This window comes from Rhincodon typus, chromosome 17 (genome assembly GCF_021869965.1).
Source record: "Rhincodon typus isolate 14 chromosome 17, sRhiTyp1.1, whole genome shotgun sequence".
In the NCBI taxonomy this organism is placed as follows: Eukaryota; Metazoa; Chordata; class Chondrichthyes; order Orectolobiformes; family Rhincodontidae; genus Rhincodon; species Rhincodon typus.
In genome coordinates, this window is record NC_063348.1 from 48,415,077 (window position 1) to 48,432,671 (window position 17,595).

General features: G+C 40.5%; 1 protein-coding gene across 1 annotated transcript; it reads left to right on the forward strand.

The window, feature by feature from the left end:
- The first annotated feature begins 8,074 nt into the window (after window positions 1–8,074).
- On the forward strand, window positions 8,075–9,251 carry c17h11orf96 (chromosome 17 C11orf96 homolog). The gene has a single exon (XM_020532413.2). It carries the CDS (start codon window positions 8,206–8,208, stop codon window positions 8,572–8,574), a length of 369 nt encoding a protein of 122 aa, XP_020388002.1. The 5' UTR covers window positions 8,075–8,205; the 3' UTR covers window positions 8,575–9,251.
- The last annotated feature ends 8,344 nt before the right edge of the window (window positions 9,252–17,595 follow it).

A 17,595-nucleotide genomic window follows, 5' to 3' on the forward strand; every position in this document is an offset into this window, starting at 1 on the left:
GTGTTCATCCAGCTCTACACCTTGTTGTCTCTAGTGTCTTCACTGGCTTAGTGCAGGTCTTGCTTCCCAATTTTGGCCTAGGGTGCAGACAATGCCTTCCTTTATGTCACTGTGTCTTCTGCTTCTGACTGGAGAACAGTCTTGTCTTCAATTTCAAACTCAACATGCGCTTTGACTACTGAGTGCTGGTACTTATTAATTCTTGCAATAAACTTCATTAAAAACTGGCATCATAGCTAAATTATGCACAACCTTAAAACTAAGACAGAAATTAAAAGTTGGTAATACATAAAAATCTGTGCAGAGTATGTATAAAAAATGCATAAAGAGAATCCATCTGTTAAATCTGTGGTAGGGAAATACACAAAAGACTATGTATTAATTGAAGGTTTAAAAAAGAAAAGAACTTGACAGCTACAAAAGCTGATCACAAACCTACCACAGAACTTCGTTCTCAATCAAAAGTTATATAATGTAATTTGGCAAAACATGATTGCTTCTCTCTCAAACGGTACAAGTGTTAAAGTAACCTGATGTAGAACACAACAGTTTTTTTTATATACAATAGGTCTTTCCATCTACTGATGTGCTAGACATTTGATCAGATTTTTAATGATGTGTAGTATTGCTGGAGCTTGTTTATTCAATTGTGACAGGATTCACTCTGTAATGATCTGATAAAGTATAGAATTGTCAACTACAGACAGAGTGAGTCATGGTATTAGAGTCCTAAATTGATTACAATTAAACATAATGATATTAGGTTAATTGGCTAATATACTTCAATTACTTGATCTCTTGACTAAACTAAAACTAAATATTAAAAATGGACTTCCCTTTTAAAAAGCAAAATATTAAATTATTGGAGGAATTTAAGTTGTGAATCGTCAACAGCTTCCTGTGATAGTTCTTTAATATTAAAGCAAATTGTTGCGTGGGGTATGAAGAGTTTCATATATAGAATATATTTCACCTAACCAGGTCTGATGAAAGGCCATCAACCTGAAATGTTAATTGCTGAGTTTCACCAAAGTGCTACCAGTCCCGTTGATTTTTCCAAGCATTTTTGGTTCTTATTTTAAATTTCTAGCATTAGCAGTATTTTACTTTTGTATCAGTTAAGTATTCAATAATGGACGAGATCATTCCAGGTGCCCATTGAATTTACCATCCAAGACTTACGTGCAATTTTGTGTGTTGATTATTCTTTCTTCTGCTGAATTGTTTATTTATGAAATAGACAAGTTAAATTGAGTCTTCATTTTAGGAAATCACATTTTACTGTTAACACAATGTGGTTTTATTCAAACGTCGAGTAACTTGATGGAGCCCTAGCATGTAACAAATCAAAGTAGTGGTTTACAAGTTCGTACTTGTTCATGTTGGATTACAGATGTGGCACAGCGAAAGCAGTGTTGGATGGTTCATGGGTGATTCCTTCTGACAGCAACACTTGATTTGGGTGCTTTCATGTTGGGACCAGTAACCACAAGATTCATATGAAAATGTAAAGGCTGGTGGCAAGCATGCAGTCAAATTATTTGGACCATTATGCACAAAACTGCATTGAGAACTGATTATTTAATCTTTTTTTCTGATGTTGATTGAGTAATAAATGCTGGCTAAGGGACTAGGATATCCTTCCCAACCCCTCTGACATTTAGAGTCATAAAGCTGTACAACATGGAAACAGACCCTTTGGTCCAAACCATCCATGCTGACCAGATATCCCAAATTAATCTAGTCCCATTTGGCCAATATCTCCCTCAACCCTTCCTATTCACGTACCCATCCAGATGTTGCAATTGTACCAGCCTCCACCACTTCCTCTGGCAGCTCATTCCATACACACACTACCCTCTGTGTGAAAAAGTTGCCCCTTAAGCCCCTTTTAAATCTTTTGCCTTGCAGCTTAAACCTACGCCCTCTAGTTTGGGACTCCCCCTTCCTGGGGAAAAGACCTTGGCTATTCACCCTATCAATGCCCCTCATGATTTTATAAACCTCTATAAAGTCACCCCTCAGCCTTCGTCACTCCAGCGAAAATAGCCCTAGCCTGTTGAGTCTGCCCCTATAGGTCAAACCCTCCAATCCTGGCAACATCTTTGCAAATCTTTTCTGAACCTTTTCAAGTTTCACAACATCCTTCCTATTTGCAGGGAGACCAGAATTGAACACAGTATTCCAAAAGTGGCCTAAACCAATGTCCTTATTCTGTCAGGTAATGGTTTTGGAAAAAACTATAATGTTGAAGTTGCTTTAAGCTTCACTCAATTGTTATGTGTGTGTTTTAAAAGCTGTGTTGCTTTAACAGTTTGGTATACTAACAAGCCAAGGACCAGATGTATAGACCATGACCAATCGCAGGCTAACATGAAGTATACTAGAGGAAGGTTGCACAGATATCTGTAAGTACAAGTTGTAGCCTAAGCTGTTAATAAACCTCTGAGTTTAATTTTATTAGAGGTGATTTGAACTTTTGACTTGTGGAGAGTAGTTCTCAATACAATTTAGTCTCCACATTTCTCATGCTTATAGCAAGGAACTTGTTTCAATAGTTTAGTGGCTTCCTGGCAATATTCCTTATTTCAAGTATAAAGCTATCTGTATGTAGCCAGTGAGAAATTAAACATTAGTCAAGGCAAATAAGGAACAATCCAATATCCAGCTCAATATTAAGCAATGGCAATTGATAACAAAAGTTTCGAGTGCCCAGTCTTTACAAAGAATCCAATATATTAATATCTAATTTTCAGAATATAAGACTCTAGTTGTTTTAAACCGAAATTGATGCATGCATTTCTTATTTCTTTGGCCTAAAGTGTGGAGGCCTGATTGATTTATTTTGAAAATACAAAATTAGGAATAGCTAGATCTTCAAATTTTCATCAAACAACATAATATCCAAGTCCTCAGCAATCATTCCTTTTATGAGTTAGGCCTTAAAAATGCTTGGACAAAGTCCTGCAGTGCTACAGTATTGACTGAAGTTGGAGAGGTGCATCATCTTTCTCGAGTCCCACTGCTGCTTCACTATCACTATATATATTTTAAATGGTTTAACCAATGACCAATGTGGCCAATTATATACTTTCTCTGTAATGGCTCAGAATAAAAAAAAGTTAATCAATTAGGTCTGGTCTTTATATTTGCTGCAGCAAATCAAAACTGTGCCCGCTGCCCTGCTTTTTCCTTTTAGGGTTGTATGTCCCACTGCTTTGAGAAAATGTTAAAAGCTTCAAAGGATGAAAAAGAGAAATATTGTATTTAACTTTTATAGAGTGTTTAACTCCTACACAGGAGAACTGAGGATTTCCAAAACCAGGTGTAATAAACATCACAGAATTTTAAAAATTATTGTTATAAAAGTTTGGCAAATCTTTTTTTGCTGCAAAATCCATCCTACATACAGAACAATTCCAGGAGTTGCTGTTATATCATTAGAAATGTAGCAGAACCAGCCTGTCAGAAATGATCTCATTTTGAAGTCTGATCACTCCAGTGTCCTGCTAGAAAGCTGCTTTCCTTGAGCGTTTCAAGGAATGTTTTTGTCTTGCATACAGTATAAAATGGAAACTGCTATATTGGCCAGAAAGTACTCAAATTAATATTTTAATCCTGAAGTCCTTTGTGGATCAATGTTATATTTTTAAATGGTTTATCCCACAGATAAAATATTTACTGACCATTGAGACAGTGATGTGAGTAACTAAGAAAGCCACAAAGGTTTTTTTGTTGTAAGAGTATTAATTTTAGATGCTGATGTTATTACTGGGTAATATGATGCCTACATAGATTTGGAAGTAGGTTCACCAAACTGGGCAAATCTCTAGCACAACCATATTTGAGCTGCACATTCCTCCTTGCTGATAGATTGCTGGATTAAGACAAAATCCTAAGAGGAAATGAATTTTCCTGAATCAAACTTATTAATAATTATTGTGTACCACAGAAAATTGTCTCTGTCAACTTCAGGAACTAACAATAGAAAATTGTATGAATGAAATAAAAACAAATTTAAAAGCTCTGATGAATTTATTTTGCAGAGGCTGTAGGCAAATGTGCATTTCTTGAAAGGTATAATCTGAAGACTGTTTCAACAGAGACCCCATCTTAGGAGCTAACTCTACTTTTCAAACAAACTTTTTACAAATGAAGTCTTAGCTTAAGCCAGTGAAACTTCTTGTTCTGACATGTTGCTTGGATGTGAAGCCAGAAAGCTTCAGAGCTAATAGCAATCACAAACATAAATACTGACAAGTTCTCATGATTATTTTTGTAAACACCAGCAGTCAGAATATGATTGAGCACTGGTCTTCAGAATTAATCTTTTTCCCCATACTCTTCTAAACAATAGCAATTTTATTTTCAAGAAAGTGACATCATTATAAAATTCAGAGATCAGTAACTTGTATTTAGTATGTGCAGATTGACTGCCTTGTTCCGTGTTCCAGGGAACCTTCTTTGTAACAGAACAGACTGCCTCAAAGGAACTTGCAGACTAATAGTGACCTTTTATGTCACAGACAGTACTTTACTGTTGGTGAGGCTTGGTTGTAGATCACATTTCTGTGTACAGCACAAGTCTTGTTATATCCTGATTGGTGAATTTCAGTGTGTGAAGAGAGATTTCTTCTTGAATCAGGGTGAGTATATCAGTGTCTGCAGTCTGAAGGTGGGCACAGGCCTACTGTGATGCAATTTCAAACTTGTATTCCTTCTTTTCTCCTATTTCTCCAGATTACATAATTATAAATGGAATATGCCCTGGTAGACAGAAGGTCTGACTGCCCAGGTATTTGCATTTGACAAGAATACAATATCATTCCTCCCATCCGTTGTCCACAGTCCATTCACATCCAACCAGGCTCTCCTAATGGGCAGGTTGGAACCACATCTCCCTATTGTAAACAAAAGGAACTTGTTTCATGAACGTCAATGAGTGCAATTTTGCTGGATGTAAGGTAAGTGAAAACATGGGTTCATTCATGTGCAGCCAGACACAGCGGTCGATGTATGTCCCTGACAACAACATCACCATTCCTGAATATATCCTGTCCCAATGACATGGTTGCAACCACCACCTCTTCTGGGTCTCTGTGGTATACAGTCAGGAGGGAGTTGCCCTGGGAATCGTCAACATTGACTTTGGACCCCATGAAGTCTCATATCACGGGAAGGCACATGGGATGTTTGCTTTCATTATCCGGGGCATAAAATATAGGAGTAGGGAAATCTTGTTACAACTTTATAAATGACTCAGAGGTAGTAGGAGCTGTTGAATGCTGGAGTCAGAGATAACACAGGGTGGAGCTGGAGGAGCACAGTAGGCCAGGAGCATCAGAGGTGCAGGGAAGTTGATGTTTTGGGTCAGAAGAAGGGTGCTGGCCCGAAGCGTCAACTTTCCTGCTCCTCTGATGCTGCCTGGCCTGCTGTGCTCCTCCAGCTCCACACTGTACTACATCTACAACTTTACAAATGTTGGTTAGGCTACAGATGAAATACCGTGTGCAGTTCTGGTCATCACACAATTGGAAGGATGTTGCCTGGGATTAAAAGTCTGTTATGAGGTGAGACTGTAGAGGCTAAGTTTGTCTTTCTTGGAGCAGAAGAAGCTGAGGGGGGATCTGACTGAGGTATACAAAATTATAAGGGATGTAGGGTAGGTTATGAGAATCTTCTCCCCTATGGCAGACGTATCTAAGACCAGAGGGCATAAGGCTACTGAGAAGTGGTGTAGAGGTGATCTAAAGAAATTTCCCCCAGAGGGTAGTGGAAATATGGAATGCTCTGCCTGAGAGGGTGGTGGACGGAAGTACACTCATAACATTGAAGAAGCATCTGGATGAGCACTTAAAATGCCAGGGCATAGTCTATGGACCAAGTGCAGGTATGTGGATTTAATGTAGTTTGGTGTTTGTTGGTCAGCACAGCTGTGATGGACCAAAGGGCCTGTGTCTACGCTGCATGATCCTATGACTTGCCTTCCATTAGAAAATCAAAAGTGGGCATAGTTGCATAATCTTCAGCCCAATTTACAACTCCTCAAATAAAGTATCTGCCTGTGCCTGCCTGTACTAACACCTGGACAATTTCCAGGCTTGGACTAATAAGTGGTATGTAAAAATTGCACCATTCAAGTTCCAGTACAACGACCATCTGCAACGGGAGAGAATTTAGTCATGTTCCATTGACATTCAACAATATTATCATAGCTGAATTTCTCACCCATCAATAATTTGGGAGCCGCCATTGACCAGAAACTGAACTGGACCATAAATAAATACTGTATATAGAACAGCAGGTCAAAAGAATTATGTGGTGTGTAACTCATTTCCGAAAAGCCTGTCCACCATCTACAAGGTATGAGTTAGGAGTATGATGGAATATTCCCCGCTTGCCTGGATGAGTGCAGCTCCAACACCATTCAAAACAAGACAATGCGAGTAAGTCATTTTTTTTAAACATATTAAGCTGTAATTACTTGGAACTTTCTGCCTATGAAAGCAGTGTAAGTGGAGAGACTAAGGATTTCAAAATGAAATTAGGCATTTATAAGAAGCAAATTTGAAGGCCTGCTGAGATACAGAGAGGGAATAGGGCAGACGCTGAAAGAGCGCATTGGCATCTTGGGCTGAATGGCCTGCTTCAATTCTGTAATGACTCTACCACACCACCCGTAATAAAAGCAGCTGCTTGATTGGCACCCCATCCGCCACCTTTAACATTCCCTCTCTCCAATACAGGCACTCTCTCACCACAGTCTGTCACATAAACGAGATACACTGTCGCAATTTGTCCAGATCATTCACAGCACCCGCCATTCCTTTGCCCATTCTGAACCCGCAGTGACAAGAGAGCTCACACCAACTCGGTTGGCAAACGATTTTATTTTATCAAAGATGACCAAAAGGAAACACAGCCATCCTGGCTGGACTGCCTTAAGGGAGCTAAAATACAACATCAGGAATCACATGTTAAGACTGACCTGACTTGCATAAGAGGGGGGAAAAAGCCTCTAGTTCTGGAAAAGCTCGATTAATACTTGTAGCATTCGAGGGACAGACAACCAAGTTGACACGGGATGGGGACTTGCACAGTAAATATGTTGCAGTTTAAAAGGCGAAAGTTTTCCGGTAGTTCTGGGACAGTCAGCTATCTGGCCTCTAGCGCCTGGGCACAGATCTGCTGATACACAAATAAACATTCCCCCGAAGTGAAATCATTCAGCGTCCCTGTGATGTTCCTGCCAGCCCAAGGTTTGAATTTAATCAGGGGACAGGGAATCCACCACCTTCTTCCCAGCCACGACATTCCCCAACCGGTAAAAGCACCGGAAACCACAATCTGAACGAGAGAGAAAAAGAAAAAAAAATCACAGCACGAAAATAAAAGCAAAAACAAAACACTGCGGATGCTGGAGATCAGAATTTTTAAAAAGCGACGGAAAGCGTTGGAGAAATGTCTGGCAACACCAGGGTTAACGTGTTCGAGTCCCCTTTGATTCTTCAATTTCTGCAGCATTCTATGTATTTGTTAAAAATTTCTAGAACCCACAGTTTTCGGTTTTTAACTGATTAACCTCCCCCGACACACACTTTCTTTGGAACAGCGCACACTCTACAGGGTGCTCTCTCCAAACCAGTCACACACCTTGAGTTTACAAGTGTTTGTCCACTGCCCTTTATTGAATTATGATCTTTTTCTGTGTGTTACTGCCTTGATTGCAACACTTTAGAGTGTCAGTATCCAAGTATGAAACCATTTCCAGATGAGGCATGTGGATTAATTGAATGATCATTAAAATCTATCCAGGACAAAATAAAAAGTCAAGGCTAGAAGTTGTCCTATATATATATATATATATAAATTAGACGTAGTCTTGCCAATAATTCCACGCTGAGGGTTTTGTAATAAAAGAGTTACCGGATATCTTATTCTGACTGGTGATAAAGCACACCATTAATGAAATAACGTCAGCTCAGAAAAAAAACACACAGGATTGCTTTAAATGGCAACTGGTGTCATGAGGGGCTGCGCCCACGTGGCTTGGAGTTGTCTATATAAATTGCTTCTGCAGCACTCAGTCACAGATTGGAAGTTGCATCAAGTTTTGGAGCTGCATTTGTTTTTATTTTGTTGGACAGACAGACAGACAGACAGACAGACAGACGGACGGGACTCCTGGGGAGGAGGAAGACACGGATGGCAGCAAGCAAGCAGGGCGAGGTGGTGGGCATCTGCACCAGCTACCAGGCGGTGATGCCCAGCTACGCCGGGATCACCGAGGAGTTCCCGCAGTCGCTGCGCCGCCAGCTGCAGAAGAGCAAACTGAAGCCGCGGAGGGCCCGGGAAGCCCGCTTCAAAACGCAGCCGGTCACCTTCGACGAGATCCAGGAGGTGGAAGAGGAAGGGGTTTCGGCGCTGGAGGAGGAGAAAGCCAAGAAGTCGTTCCTGCAGTCGCTGGAGTGCCTCCGGAGGAGCGCGCAGAACTCGCGGGTGCACAAGTCGAGCCTGAGCAACTCGAAGCTGCGGTACAGCCTGGACTCCAGCGACTCCGATTCCGCCCATTGATGGTTCACCAGCTCTTCCCCCTCCTCCTCCTCCTCCTCCGTTCCCCAGCCCTCTCCATAAACCCCACCAGGACAGAAGGACTGTGCTTCATAATGAAGTTTTCTTAATGCTGAATTTTGTTTTTTTTCATGGAAAAAAAAATCTATTTTCAAAAGGGAACTTTGACTCGTGCAAGAGAGAAAGGCAAAAACAACACCGAGGTATAAGTCCTGATGTGAGATGTCGTTTTGTGCTTGAATTTTTGCAAGTTGTGGAATGAACGCCCTGCTCGGAGCCTCTTTTCTCTTTCTCACAAACTGGAGAGTGAACTGACATTTTTTTTTATGCCTCTTCTGAAAATGTTGTGGACGTCACTGAAGTTGGGACACGGATTATAAATGCAACTTTTTAATTTTTAAGCAAAAAAAAACAAAGAAGAACGGTTGTTTTCTACTCTGCTTTCGGAATAATTAAAATGCGAAATGTAATTTAAATGTCCTTCCTACTCGTCTGAGTGGGACCCGCAGATACTCTGAATACTCGAATGAGGATTGTAAGAATTTATTGGGAGTCTTGCCAAAATGTACAATGCTTTTAATACTAAAAAAAATGGTAATTTATATGTTTGTAATTTTTGTGATAGTTGCAAAAATTAATATTGTAATGGCTTGTAATTAATAAAATCAATGTAAGTTTAACACCTTTATTTCTCTTTTTCTTATAAAAATTGCATGAGCTTTTTGCTTTTAAACGTCGAAGTGACACAATTTTGTACAGTCTGGCTGTTAAACGTCCCACTTGAAACAAAATGTATTGCTTCTCTCCTAATCTCTTGGATTCGGTTTCATGTTAATCTAATCACGAGAGTTTTTTTTTTGATTTCTCGGGATCCTGCCGTTAAGATCATGTTGTGCCGCATTAGCGTTTTCCATGTGGCTCCTATGTATAATATTAGAATTAATACACGTGCTTTTCCCTGCTGCTCCAGATCCGCGTGAATTCTAACATGTAGTCAACGTCAACTTCCCCCCCCCCCCCCCACCTTCCCTATTTTTTTAAAACCAGAAGTGTCTTATTTTTGTATTGAGAACATGTGAGCGAAAAAAAAAATGCAATTTTAGTTTTCAGTCCAGTCCAATCTGACTGCCCCTATATGTTCCTACTGCCAATCTTCACGCTGCTCCCGATAGACAGTGGGCGCGGAGCGGGGTCGAGGGCTCAATGGCCTACGGATGTAAATGTTTGTGCAGCCTGAAGGAGGCACGTTTGCAACCAGCGTGCGGTGTGTTTTTGGTTAAAAAGCGAGAGCGCCGTTAGGTTACTCTGAGCCGAGCTTCTTTAGCCCCCTGTCCTTCCTAGTTTGTTGGATTTAGCCGTCAACCCCCGCTTTTACACATTGAACCAGTCAGGCATCCGGTGGGCTCTTGTGCTTTAGTTGAGGCAAAAATCTTCACCCTTTTACTGCCAATTTCCATACTCGTGCCATGTCTATTCAATGTTTGTAGTAGGTACGTTGACACTAGCAATTCCCCATGTACTCTTCCTAATTTGGCTGCATTCTTTTCAGCTTCTTAGTGTCAAAATGCCTGGTGATGCCAAAGGAATTGTGTTGCACACGTCTGACTGGCTGTACCCTTGGTGCCCATTGCTGGTTTGTTTATCATTTGCAGCGTACAGGCACTGCTGTAGGAATTGGGCTGATCTTTCAAACCTTTGTTGTTATTTTAAAACGGGTGCTTTTAACTGGGGGAGAAAGGTGAATAATCCAAGTGGGATAGGTATGTCAAGGATTGGGATGTTTATATGGACAAGATCTGCTGCCTTACCATGCATTGCAGATTTAAAAAAAAATTCATGGGATATGGGCATCACTGGCTGAGCTACTATTGATTGCCCATGCCTATATGCACTTGAGAAGGCTGTGGTGAGCTGCCTTCTTAAACCACTATTGTCTATTTGGAGAAGGACATCCCCAGTGCTATATTCTATGGTTATTGACCCAGCAACACTGAAGGAACGGCAATATATTTACAAGTCGGGAGGGTGAATGGCTTGAAGAGGAATCTGCAGACAGTGATGTTCTCCTGTATCTGCTGTCCTTGTCCTTCTCAATCATACTGGTTGTGAGTTTGGAAGTTCTTGGATTATTTTAAGAAGTCAGGTGTTGAAACATATTATTCATTTGGCCATTATATTATGGGATCTTGCTTTGTGCAAATAGTCTGTCACATTTCATCACCACACAAAGCTCTTCAGAGGCTATAAAATCCTTTGTACTGCACCTTGTGGTCCTAAATGATGCTACATAAACGCAAGACTTTATTTATGGTCCGAACCATACTGTTGCCTTGGAATACATTCCTGATGTGAGATTTAATACATTTATTGTATCTGCACAGGCTTTCAAACCAAATATGCATTTTGGAATAATGGTTCCCTTTCAACTTACGTAGAAGTCTTCCGAATCCAATCATGTGATTTTAAAACAGCTACTGTGTAAGCCACTGTTTTAAGGCTCTGTTGCAAGTGGGGAATCCAAATGTAGCTGATTTCATCTTTTCCTTGTAAATGAATTGGTAATGGACTGAGTTGTTGGGCTGTGATCCCAATGGTCTTATACAGGTATGCAAGTGTGCTTCAACAAATTTTCTGCATATTAAGTTTTAAAGAAAGGCACAGTATGTGAATGTTCTTTGATCATTGTATGTGCATAGCTTCCTCAATTTGTTGCTGTTAAAATATTGTGGCGAGTGTGTATGCACTGCATTTTCTTTATTCATTCATGGGATGAAGGTGTCGCTGACTGGGCCAGCATTTATTGCCCATTCCTAATTGCCTAGAGGAGAGTTTATGCCTCAAACACATTGCTGTGGGTCTGGAGTCACACATAGACCAGACCAGATAAGGGCTGGAAATTTCCCTTCCCTAAAGGATATTAGTGAATCAGATGAGTTTTTCCAACAATTGACAATGGTTTTATGGTCATCATTAGATTCTCTTATTTCCAGATTTTAAAAAAAATGAAAATTCAAATTCTACCATCTGCCATGGGGGTTTTTAAACACTGGTCCCAGAACATTACCTGGGTCTCTGGATTAATGGTCTAGTGACAATACCACTAGGCTATCATCTCCCCTTTGGCACTGTGAAAACATCTACAATCTTCTATGGAGAACAGAGCTATCCTGGTGTAACCAATCCGAGTATTCACTCCAGGCTGTCCGAATCAAACAGCCCAACCCTTCAAAAGGACATGTTCTGGCAAAGGGCAAGCTGTATCTAAGTGCAACCGGGTCAGAGGGCAGAGATGACTCAAGGGGTACCTCTCATTATGCGAATCAATATTCTCAATCACTCATGTGTCACCCTGTTGTTTGCTACCCCTGGAAAAAGATTGAGGTGCTGCATGTGATGTGCTATGCCTGACACATCCTTACCACAATTCCAAATCTTGGTTCAAGAGAAAAATTGTCATTTTGCACTGAGTGGTGTGAGATATTCCTCAAATCAATATCCACACACGTGGATTGCCTGTGGTGTGAGTCAGGAGTTCCTAGTAAAATTCGAACATGGAGCTACAATAATGGTACTGAACCACTGCAGTCTTTTGGTGTAGGTAAACCCACAATGCTGCTAGGGAGGGAGTTCCAGGATTTTGACCAGCGACACTGGAGGAATGGCAATCTATTTCCGAGAATACTGCGGTGTCTAGATAGGGTAGATGTGGAGAAGCTGATCCTGCTATAAGGAGAGACTAGGACCTGTGGGCACAACATCAAAGTGAAGGGGTGACCCTTTAAAACAGAGATGAGGAATTTCTTCAGAGGGTGATGAATTTGTGGAATTTGTGAGTGTCTCTGGGACAGAGATAGATAGGGCCTTGGTTAGTAAGGGGATTAAAGATTACATGGAGACAGCAGAGAATGGGTTGAAAAATGTATCAACCATGAGCAAACTTGATGGGCCAAATGGCCTGATTCTGCTGCTATGTCTGATGGTCTCACGGAGTCAGAATGGTGACTGGTTTGGAGGGGAATTTGCAGATGGCAGTGTCCCCATGTATCTGTTGCCTTTGTCCTCTTGATTGGAAGTGGTTGGTTTGGAAGGTGTTGCCTAAGGAGCCTTGGTGAATTTCTGTCGTGCATCTCGCAGTGCTGACCCCATGTTTAGTCAGTGACTTTCATTGTGCAACGTTGATGTAATCAATAACAGTTAAGTTTTATTTCACAAGCTGTGCCTATTATTTAAGAGCAATAAACAAAATAAGTTCATAAGGTAATTCATTAACTGTTAGTAAAAAAAAAACTAAATGAGAAAAGTACTGTGATCTCAGCCAGATGTATCTTCCAACACTTACAAATGATATTTTGTAGTCAGCTGGGCAATTTTGCATACTCCCACATGTTAGGTGGAGCAGATTACTTTTCAGTGACTTAGAAATCTGTTATATCACAAGGTTACTCTGAGTTTCTATTCATAGTTTTTTTTCACATACTTTGGACATTAAACACGTTTTAAAATGTAATTTCTGAGTGCAAACATGTCTGATATGTAATATCATTTTGTCAATGATGTGATCCTTGTGAAACAAATTGCTTTCCTTGTTATTTCTGTGCATGAGTGCTGTAAGTCAGGCTAGTCTCAGGACTAATGACACCATGTAGTAAACTTCATAGATGATATCAAATTAATAACTCACAAGTGAGAAGTCACAAATGAGTTGTGGCTGCTATGAGAAACCATTCACCCAATGTCACAGTGTGCCACATATTTATGTGGTTTTCATGGCTGAAAATATAATTGAAAAATTTATCTAAAAATTCTTTCAACCATCCTTTATTATACTGTTTATTTGGATGTGAAAATATAACTCAGTTTTAATAATGTATGTCCAACACAAGTGGATTTGAAAAGAGAAAGTATTTGGAGATTTGTTTGATCGACAAACATGCATACCTGACTGATGTTCAGGCTATTTCTTCAAGTTGTTTCTAAAGCTTCATTGAAGGTTATAGAATTTTCCAAGGTGTGTAGGGGTATTTTTAAAAGTTCATTTAAAAGGATTTATTGCAAATCCCAGTGCCCTTAAAAAGGTGGTGGTAACCTACTTTCTTGAACCGTTGCAGTCCATTAGTGTAAGGACACCCACAATGCCATTAGGGAGAGAGTTGCACCAGTTTCAGTGACACTAAAGGAATGGCAATATATTTCCAGGTCAGGATAGCAATTGACTGGGAGGGGAATTAGCAGGTGATGGTTTGAAAGATGCTGTCTAAGGAGCCTTGGTGAATTTCTGTGGTACATCTTGCAGATGGTAAACACTGCTGCTACTGAGTATCGGTGGAGGCGTTTGTCAATATGACACCATTGGGAATCAATGGCAATCTGGGAAAAACCCTCCGCTGATTTTGTATCCAATTGGCTAGCACCCCCTGGATCCCATATGATATAACCATATTAACCAGTCTATCATGCGGTACCTTGTCAAAGGCCTTGCTAAAGTCCACCTTGGCCACCTCTTCAAAATTCTCAATCAAGTTTGTGAGACACGATTCCCTTATTTTAAGTGATATATACTCTAGACCATGTAAATATTGCTTCTTCAACTATGGAATAATATGGCAACACTTAGCCTGTATCAAGCTTAGAATTAGTGAAATACCCATTGATATAAATATACCCCTCACCAAAAAGCTAGGTCTAGATTACCAATTACCCTTAGAAATGCCTTTTGCTTACTGTCTTCTATTGCAGCCTGTTCCATATCGTTAATATATTTGTGTGAAGAGCTATCTGACTTCTTGTGGCTCTGTGGTTTCACCCTACTTTGCTGCATTAGCTGAAAATGACATATCGTTTTACAGACAGAGTATTCTTTTTTAATAACAGATTGCCCTTCGTAGCTGTAAAGTGATTTCTCCACAGTGCTGACAATGACTGTTGCTATCTGGTGCCTGTCCTAATGTCTGTACTGGCATTTCATGTGCGTCTTTAAGGGGTTTGTACCTTTGAAATGAATGAGTCTTAGGAACACAGTGGCTACAAGACCAAGTCAGAGGCTAGGAATCCTGCAGCGAGTAAATCACTCCCTACAAGGCACAAGTCAAGATTGTGAAGAAATGCTCTCCACTTGCCTAGATGAATGCAGCTCCAAAAACACTCAAGAAGCTTGGTGCCTTCCAGGACAAAGCATCCTGCTTGATTGGCACCACATTCACAAACATTCAGTCACTCTACCACAGATGCTCAGTGGCAGTGGTATGTACCATCTACAAGATGCACTGCAGGAGTTCAAGCACCTTCAAAACCCACAACCACTTCATCTCAAAGGACGATGGCAGCAGATACATGGGAACACCACCACCTGCAGGTTCCCTTCCCAGCCATACATCATCCTGACTTGGAAATATATTGTCGTTCTAACGGTGTTGCTGGAGTCCTGGGACTCTCTCCCTCATGGTATTGTGGAGTACTTACAATACATGGATTACAGCAGTTCAACAAGGCAGTTCATCACATCTTTCTCAAGGGCAACTAGGAATGTCAATAAATGCTGGCCCATCCAGCAAAACTCACATCCCATGAATGAATTTAAAAATCCTGAATGAATTCCATTGATCTCATGTGATCGATTTATGTTATTTCCAGGTTTTAGCTTCACTCACCATCTGAATGGCTTTCTCTGAGGGCAAATCTTCTTTGCTCTGTAATAAATCTGACAAAGGATCATGAGCTGTTGCAACAACAATTCTGTTTCTCTAATGAATTCACACTTTAAACATCCATTGTCCAATAACCTGCAGAAATCATTCATGAGATGATTGATGGCTATCCCTGGATGCTTCTGTTAAACCCTTCTCCTAAATCGTGGTCTTTCAAGAATTTTATTGGTTCTGAGTTTCAAATAATTGTCAAACACTGTCAGAAGTTACATAGCAGTTGCTTCTTTCATAACTTGGCAGACTATAACAGTTATACTTCCAATTTTAACATTCATTCAGGGGATGAGGGCATCGCTGGCTAGACCAACATTTATTGCCCATCCCTATTTGCCCAGTGGGCAGTTAAGTGTCAACCACATTGCTGTGGGTCTGGAGTCACATGTAGGCCAGACCAGGTTAGGATGGCAATTTCCATCCCTCAAGGACATTAGCGAATGAGATGGGTTTTTCCTAACAATCAAAAATGGATTCATGGTCATTGTGTTCTTAATTCCAGACTTTTTATTGAATTCAAATTCCAACATCTGCTGTGGTGTGATTTGAACATGGGTTCCCGGAACATTACCTGGGTTTCTGGATTAACAGTCCAGCGATAATAGCACGGGGCATTGCCTCCCCAAAAGTATACTTGTTTTGCTCAGTTTCTGATTTAGTATCTAGTTTGGAATCAAATCTGAATTTGAAGAATTATTTTCTCCAAAATATCTGATTCTGTGTGCTCTTCAGTGTATTTCTGAAAATAAATCTTGCTGGCATTATTATTATAAGCTGTCTTTTTAATGTGACTAGTTATTCTCCTTGCTGTAAAGACTTTTAATTTTGCAATATAGCCATGCTGCTACTGTTTGCTGTCCTGAAGGGTTTTTACATCTTTCTGTAATCAAAGTGGAGCATTCCTGCCTCCTGCAAGTAAAATGGATACTTCCTTCCTTTTCAGGATGAAATGAATGATTCCCAGCTTTATTGCGGATGTTCTAGATGAATCCTGCTAACTGTGGCCTTCGTAAACAATTCCCATTTTCTTAATGGCTTTACCGAATGAATACCATTCTTCGTTACTCTATGAGATGAATCCCATTCCATTAACAGTTATTCCAGATGGTTCCCACTTCCTGTGGCTGTAACAAGTAATCTATGTTGCTTTCACTGTTTTTCCCAGATGAGTCCTGCAGTGTGAGGTTTAAAAAAAACCTTCCTGCCTTTACTGTGGTTTAACAATTGGATTTCTTGCCATTTCTGCAGTCTCAATCATCTCCTAACTTGCTTCTTTAATTGGAATTTGTTCGCTTAACATTCTAATTTGTCTCTTTATTGCTTTAATTCTGAATTGGTGATGTTGCTGGATCTGTGACTTTATTATAATTTGTCTCTAGGTTGTAGCTGTGTCTTGCAGTGCCCACCTGTTATGGTGATGATGCTCACTCAGAGCTGTACTGCATTCCTCCGCTTTTCCAGCTTGTAAACTGCATTGCTTTTTTCAAAAGATTTCCCTTTGCCCACAGGAATTCTAACCTCATGGAACCTCTGACATCCGTTCGCACTCCAAATGAATTTTCGCTCAGGAATGCTCATGCAGTTCTGTAACAGTGTGTTACTGGCACGGTAAGACTTGTGCCCCTGCTCCATGGAATTCTGAGCTCATGCTTGCTGCTATGAATCTCTTACCGGGTCTGAAATGCTTCTTTACCATTCACTACAAATTCTGCCTTGTTGAATATTGTAAGGTTCTCGTCTGTAATGACCTTCAATGTTCAGCTCCTCTAAGTTGCCGACTGTCTGCAATTCCACTTTCCTACAATTATGTCTGAAGAAATCTTCAGATCTCCAATGCTGCCAGCATGTAGGAGGCAGCGAGATGGATTTCCCACCATTTACCCATATTGTAGATAAATCCTAATCACATGACCATTCCAAAATCCTGGATCTTCCTCCCTAATGATATTGTGACTGTACCAACATCAGATGGACAGAAGTTAATAAAGAAGGCATATCACCCCCACCTTCTCAAGGGGCAACTAGGGATGGGCAGTAAATGCTGGCCAGCCAGCGATGTCTATATCTAATTAATAAATTAATCAAAGTCTGGTAGATTTGTTGCCACCATCGTCTTTCTTGGCAACGATTTACAGAGCTGATTTGGTTCGTGTGGTAGAGGAAGATCACTCGGTAGTCTAATGAGAAAAGGCTCTTCTTTTAAACAAGATCATCATCATAGAATCCCTACAGTGCGGAGGAAGGCATTTGGGCCCTCAAGTCCGCATCAACCCTCAGAAAAGTACCCCAACCAGATCCAGCACCCTTCCTTCCACACCACCCCCCC

Excerpts from the sequence above, each read along its gene's own strand:
- c17h11orf96 (XM_020532413.2), top strand. The coding sequence starts at position 8,206 with ATGGCAGCAAGCAAGCAGGGCGAGGTGGTGGGCATCTGCACCAGCTAC.